At 38.3% G+C, this 7,187-nt stretch overlaps 1 protein-coding gene across 1 annotated transcript; it reads left to right on the plus strand.

Annotated features, from left to right (window-relative positions):
• The first annotated feature begins 1,997 nt into the window (after positions 1 to 1,997).
• On the plus strand, positions 1,998 to 6,912 carry ttpal (tocopherol (alpha) transfer protein-like). The gene is made up of 6 exons (XM_083895172.1): positions 1,998 to 2,136; positions 2,983 to 3,209; positions 4,082 to 4,325; positions 4,463 to 4,656; positions 4,885 to 4,995; positions 5,374 to 6,912. Exons 2-6 carry the CDS (start codon positions 3,000 to 3,002, stop codon positions 5,650 to 5,652), a joined length of 1,038 nt encoding a protein of 345 aa, XP_083751298.1. The 5' UTR covers positions 1,998 to 2,136; positions 2,983 to 2,999; the 3' UTR covers positions 5,653 to 6,912.
• Positions 6,913 to 7,187: the final 275 nt, after the last annotated feature.

Here is a 7,187-nt window from a genome sequence, read left to right on the forward strand (position 1 = left end):
CATTTTGTCAAAACTGAAATAGGCGTGGTTTGTTTTATACGCTGAAAAATGCATATACATATCTAAACGATAGTAAAAATGTAACTTGACATTACGAGCTCTGTGGTGCCACTTTGTAAAAGTCATATGCAGACACGCTGAGGACATTTCCCATGTGTTGTTTTGGTTTTAAAAACATATATATTTTTTTTGTTAAGTACTTTGTCATGGTTTCACTGATGGAGGAAACTGTGCCTTGTAACCTGTACTGCCTTTTCAAAGAAAAAAAAAAAAAACACAACAAAATAACAGCCAATGTTTCGCCTTACAATGTGAACATGAACTAATAAATCTCAATTCTCTATTTTTAATTTTTCTGCAAACCCTTCTTTATGCTCACGAATAATCGCAAGAGATTAGATTGTAGAAGGATGAATGAGATTGCACTTGCTCATATAACAATTAAGTACAACAACTGAAAAAAGAGAGATCATGTTGGAGAGAAAAAAAAAATAGGTCCAACGTGGCAGTGCTGCTTGTTCACTGATAGCGTATTGCAACATGTTGCTTCAGATTGATAAACTGTCATAAAATCATTATACAAAGCACTGAGTCAAGACACAGAGAGAACGTAAAGCGAAAGGCATGCATGTTGTTCCACCTTACACACTTACCAGTCACTTTACTAGGAGCAAATAACACATTATAAAGTGACAGGAGTGGCACCATGGTGAGGTATTCTCCTGTTGTGAGGCTAGACATGTGTTTTTTAAGATGATTCTTGTGGTTATTTGAGTTATTGTTTCTTTGCTTTCAATTTAAACTAGCCTGGACACCATAAGAATATTTACATGTCCAAGATGGTTACGTGTCCAGCAGATCAGTGCAACTGGTACCAACAACCATGCCATGCTCAAGTACAGTCAAATACATTTCTTTTCATTTAGATGCTCCGTTTGTACCAACAGGTCATCTTTAACATGTGAACCTATACCTTTAAAGAATTGAATTGATGCCATGGCATCGGCTGCTTAGATATGTGTACTTTTGTAGCAAATTAATAGATGAACAAAACAAAAACAAAACATTACAGCTTATTATTTTGTTGCAACGTAACAATCATTAGGGAATTTTAAGACGATGAGCTGTATTTAGACTAAACTATCATACCATTACAGTGGATTTACATAAGTAAAATCTTCCCTGAGGAAATTATTATTTTCCTCTCCAAAGCAAACACCAAATATTTATATTAAAATAATTTTCTACTATCTATCTTCTTCTTTTTTTACATTTTGAGATTGGAAGCATCAAACATGCTGTGCCTGACATCTGTGACTGTGGTTTCGCAGACACAGGCAAACTCTGCCATCTACTGCTTTAAGATGCTCATACCTCCACTCTATTTAGAAAAAAAACACAACACAAAACTAAATCATTTTGTTTATATTACTATAATGTATTTTTACCTCAGTGGGAATTTTATTTCAGTTGTAGTCTTGTCAGCATGGGTGTGACCTGAAATTTTGCTTTTGTTTTGTTGTGGTTAATACAAACCTAAATAATATCTGTAATAAGTAATAATAACTGGAAGAAGAGCAGAAGATCTATTTTATGCCAGCTATTCAATTGAAGGTGTCAGAAGGAAAAGTGTAACATTGCCACATTAGTCAGTCATTTGTGAATTAATTCGCTCTTTTTTAATGACTATTCCTTAAGTTAAAAGAGGTTCTTCACATTCTGTTTCTGTTTAAAACCATAATCTGTGTTTGATCGTCGATGCGATGTTTCTGCCTTCAAATTTGTCTCCTGTCCGAGGAACTTGAAGGCAGCATGGGTTTGTTTTTTCTTTTTGTCTGTGAAGGCAGCACGGCTGTCAACATCCGACGACATACATCGCTGACGTACACGGTGCGCGTGAACGCGTCTCTGCGTGTCACGTGTTGCAAATGGCCCAATGAGATAGCGTCATTTCGAAACCCGGAAATACGATTTTCGTGACAGCTCGGTAGAGATTTTTGTTAATGACGCTCTGGTTTTCCTGCTGTCGCGACTCCGTTTATCTCTTTTTGGAACGATTCTTAGCATCTCCACATGGACGCTCACACGAGACACCCGCGTATGTCGTAGAAGGTTGACGTTAAGCGCTATTGTCGGGTTGGTATTCAGTCTTTTACTCTGAGCTTATTTTTTGTCGCAGCGGTTGTGAGTCACTGCTGCTGAGTGAACGCAAACAGAGACGTGTTTATTTATGTGGTTTTACAGGCGGATATTTAACTCTTCCCAGACGTCAGGGGACGTTTTACCTCCAATATCCGTTGACCAGTTCAATTAAAAGTAGTATTTATGAATGCAAGCCTTGTTGAAGTGAAATGTAATCTAGATAGTAGATTTATAGTAGAGCTGCAGCAACGCGTTATCTAACGCTGAATACCCCCCAAACAATGTTGATAACCCATGTTTTCTGCATCTTAAATGTGATAACAAATGTGCTATAATAAGTGTGCACAGTGCACATTTTCAACAATGTCCCTGATATTGTTTGCACTAAAAAAAACCATCTATTTATTGACAAAAATATTGCATTGATCAATTGTTAATATATTAATTCAAAACCGTTCAATACATGCAGTTCTACTGTTGAGGTACGTTTACATTTAGTAGTTTTGTATTTTTTTCTACCTCTTTTTCAGATTTTTATGGATAAGCCATGGCAAAAAAAAATGATTGATGGGATTAAACATGTCATTGTCATCATGCCATCATTTCAGTGTATATGCATACCAATCAGTACTCTAGAACTGAAAAAAATGTTGGTCAATGCTAAGATATTTTACAGACAAATCAGTTGCTTTTACTAATTTTATTTTAAAAAATCCTCCCTGTATTGTATCACAGTAAACAAGAATATATTAATGTGGCCCTGAATGATAACGGGCATATTATATATTATCTATTAATATATATATAACCCTAAGTGCATCTTGTACACTCTTTGAACAGCTCTTCACAGTCAGTCCATGGCTGATCAGCATGAGTCCATCGATCTCAGGTCTCCTCCAGTGGACCCATCAGCAGCTGCAGCACACAGCTGGTTCCCTGGACCTCCTCCTCCCATGTACACTTGCAACCTGACCCCTGAACTGGTGGCCAAAGCCCGGGAGGAGCTCCAAGAGAAACCAGAATGGCGTCTCCGGGACGTTCAAGCTCTCAGAGACATGATATTGAAGGTTGTGCTTTGTGATCTTATGCCATATTTACATTCGTACAAACACAATCTCAATCCCTGCTTTTAAGAAAACTGTAACTGTTTATGACAAACATTGTGGTGATGGCTATTTGGTGGTGATGGGTATTTACTATTAAATAGTAATATTTAATAGTATAGCCAATACATGTTATTAAAATACTACACCATTTCAAAGTACATTAAACTGCATAAGTTAGTTAGGTACATTACATCAACTTTTACTTTAACATTTCACAATTTTAGTCGGAATTTTTTTAATTTGACTTTAAATGGGGAAAAAAACACTCCTGCTGCGGTAGGCACTTGCGAACATGTTCAGGGTTTTTTGAAGATGTAACCAAAACTCAAGTTACTAGGATCAAGGTATCAGAATATTATGAAAACATCTTAACATGCTCCATTGAAAAACAATTAATTTAACAGGAGATGTTAAGCAAAACCCACGCAGTTCTGAGAATCATCAGGCACAATTAGTGACAACATTTGTGTGGGTGGGACACAGGAAACATATAATGTTATCCCACTAAAACACATATTCTATATTACAGATTTAGTCTTAATGTGACAATAATATTATTATATTTTTGTTCAAAATGATAATTTATGGACGGTAAGATAAAAAAAAAAAAATCATTCAGGACTTTAATTGGTAGTGGAGTAGTTCGACTCTGCTTCATTGTTACTTTTACTGAAGTAAAGAATTGCATTTTTCTTTATATTGGTCTAGATTTAATGCTCTTAGTTATATTGACTTGACTGTTTAAAGAAGACTTCCTATTACTGCACTTGTTTTATTATGTGTGCCACCTATTTATTCAACAAGCTCCTTTTTGTACCCACCTGGCTCTACAGGAACAGCCTAATCTCCGGACAAGGCTAGACGATGCCTTCCTGCTGCGCTTCCTGCGGGCCAGGAAGTTCGACTACGACCGTGCCCTGCAGCTGCTGCTCAATTATCACGCGGGTCGTAAAGCCTGGCCTGAGGTCTTCCAGGACCTGAAGCCATCTACGGTGAAGCACGTCCTGGACCTGGGCTTCCTCACTGTCCTGCCTCGGCCGGACCCGAACGGACGATACATCCTTTGTCTCCGGCCAGGTTTGTATCTACAGCATGTAGTCTTCAAGGAAGAATTCAACAGTGTTGCAGTGACTTGACCATTTTATAATGACAGTAATGAGAAATCATTTGCTTGTCGTGATTTGCATTTACTCAGTTTAGTTTCCTTTTTACAGGAAAATGGAAACCAAATGATTATCCATTTGTTGACAATGTAAGGGCCATTTATCTGACCCTGGAGAAGCTCATCCAGCCAGAGGAGACGCAGGTGAACGGTATAGTCATCTTAGCAGACTACACTGGTGTGGGTATGTCGCAAGCATCCAATCCAGGCCCATTCCTTGCCAAAAAAGTTGTGAGCATCCTCCAGGTAAGCGCTCTGTGTGTATTATCTGAAAGAAATATAACGTCAAAAAATCAGTTTGATGTTATATAAATGTGATTCTATCTTGACACATGGTCTTTGTGCACTGCCTGTTGAGTTGTGTCCTGACTGCAGTGTTTACTGTTTACACTGGCACACACACATTACATGAAACATTTTGACAAAGACCAGATATGTCTCTGTGCTGAACCCAGGCTCTCTTCTTATTCACAGGATGGGTTTCCAATCAGAATCAAGGCCGTTAACATCATAAACGAGCCCAGGATTTTCAAGGGCATCTTTGCCATAATCAAGCCGTTTCTAAAGGAGAAGATGGCAGAGAGGGTAACTGTTGTCCTTGCATATTATTTGAATAATTTATTTAAACAAAGGCCCTTTTATGAATGGTGTATGTAACTTTTATCTGAAGCTTGTGCTCCAAAAGTGCCTTTTTTCATTTGTGAAAGTGGAAGGCTGAAGCTGCTTGAGAAAACATGTATAGTTGATATACTTACAACGGGTACAGCAGAATATTAACATTTAGAGTCATTTTGCTGACCAATTGCCTCCTCTGGCTTGTGCTCCACCTGCTCCTGGTGCAAACATCCAGCTCGTAATCCAGCATGTAATGTTCAGTATGGGTGACGTTTTCCATTCAAATGAAATATTGATGACAAACACTTAAGATAATGAGACTGGTATCTTTGTTGTCGTCTTGAACAGTACGTCCTCCACGGCTCGGACCTTCGCTCTCTGCACAGGAACATCCCAGCGTTGTTCCTGCCAGAGGAGTATGGCGGCACTGCGGGCCAACTAGACATGAGTGCATGGTCCAGACTGCTGCTGGACTGTGAGGAGGAGTTCATTGTGGAGTTTTGTCAGCCAGATCCACTAGAGGGCGTATTGCTCCCAGACTCCATGCTGTTTGAAGGAGAACAGACCAGCGGGCAGGACGATGACACCTTCAGGGGGTTGCGATCACAACTTTACTACTGTTACTGATGCATTTCATGTTTCAGTAGAAACACGTGTTCAGACTATTACAGGGCAAGTTGCCGAATTTGTCTACGATTTATTTTACTAACAGAGCAGCACTACTTTGGCAGATTGTCTTCACTAATTTTACATGTAGCACAACACTCAGTCTTGATTCCAAGGCAGCTGCAGACTCAGGCAGAGAGGCTTTTCAAGTAAGCCTGTGCATGTTTAGAGATTATTTGTGTTCGCCTATTCATTCATTTCTGATATGTACAGTAAAAATGGTCCTCCTGATCATTCTGGCCATTTGAATGCATTTAAAATGTGCTTCCAATGTAAGAGATGTGGGAAAAATCCACATGTCCTACTTTAGTGTTTAGTAAACAAACCCTAATATGATGACTCAGCAGTCGTTGGCCATATAAAGTGGCCCTCTGCTGGTGTTATTATCTTCATTTTAACAAGTTCCCTATTTGTGTTATTAGCTGTTCACCTAAGCTCAGCACAAAAACACTGTCGGGAGAAACATAAAGAGGGAATTAGGCACTAAAAAACTTGTTGTCATCGATCTCTTCCACTGGGAGGACGTTAGGAAATGGTTGCTTTATAGCCAGTAAGTACAGTGACCAAAAACAGTGTCATGTACTGTACATATCCTATCACATGAGGAAGAAAAAAAAAATCAGTCATACGCCAGCCAATAGTGATCTATTAGTCACAGTTTCAGTGGAGCTAATCTCATGTATTGCCTTAAACCATTGTAATCTGTGGATGTATCATAAATTATGTATTTTTGTTACCAAAACAGTAATCCCGTTAATTGCCATCAGGTCTTGTTTTTATATGTGCGGATATACTTGATTGTTATTAAGTTAGCTGAAATAGATAATGTCATAGACATCACAATGTCAAAGTCGTCTCATTCACGGCAATTTTGGGCCTTTTTTTTTTAAGATGATGCTTTAGTTTTCTCCAGCTTGAATCTCCTGAGAGGACTATTCTCGGTTAATATAGATAATCTGCCTTATGTATTCTTTCTTTCTTCCCTTCTTTTTAAAAATGTTTTCATCTGTTGTTCATCACATAGTCTAAACACGGGGTCATTGCTAATTACAGGGGATGTAGAAAACTAAGTATTGACTCTATAAACATGTGTTTGCCAAATTTCACAGCAGGCTATGTACAACAATGTGCAATAATGTTGGATTTGTTTTCAAGTGATAGCCTGGAGCTAGCTTTAATAACGTTAACAGTCTTTTATAGTTTTATTTTAAGCATGTGTGTGTGACAATAAGCTTAATTGTAATGCAGGATATTTATCGTCGGTAGCTCACAGTAGATAATAAAGCAAAACGCAGGCCACTTGTGTCTTGTTTGTGTTTTGGCAGAAGACGGTGTTGACTCTGGTATTTTTACAACATAATTGCAGCAAATTGGGCTCATGGCTCCCCAAAAAAAGAAAACACAGATTTGCTTGTCACTGGAGTTCAAGTAGTAACACCACAGTATAAAATCTGCTTTAGTGAAATGGTGCTATTGTGCAAAACAGTCCCTTTGTC

Source organism: Microchirus variegatus (genome assembly GCF_963457635.1).
Source record: "Microchirus variegatus genome assembly, chromosome: 9".
NCBI classification, from domain to species: Eukaryota; Metazoa; Chordata; class Actinopteri; order Pleuronectiformes; family Soleidae; genus Microchirus; species Microchirus variegatus.

What these genes read in the sequence shown, in the direction of transcription:
- ttpal (XM_083895172.1), top strand. Translation starts at nt 3,000, where the DNA reads ATGGCTGATCAGCATGAGTCCATCGATCTCAGGTCTCCTCCAGTGGAC. An exon ending in CATCCTTTGTCTCCGGCCAG is followed by an intron (nt 4,326 to 4,462) that starts GTTTGTATCTAC and finishes TCCTTTTTACAG; the next exon opens with GAAAATGGAAACCAAATGAT. An exon ending in AGGAGAAGATGGCAGAGAGG is followed by an intron (nt 4,996 to 5,373) that starts GTAACTGTTGTC and finishes CGTCTTGAACAG; the next exon opens with TACGTCCTCCACGGCTCGGA.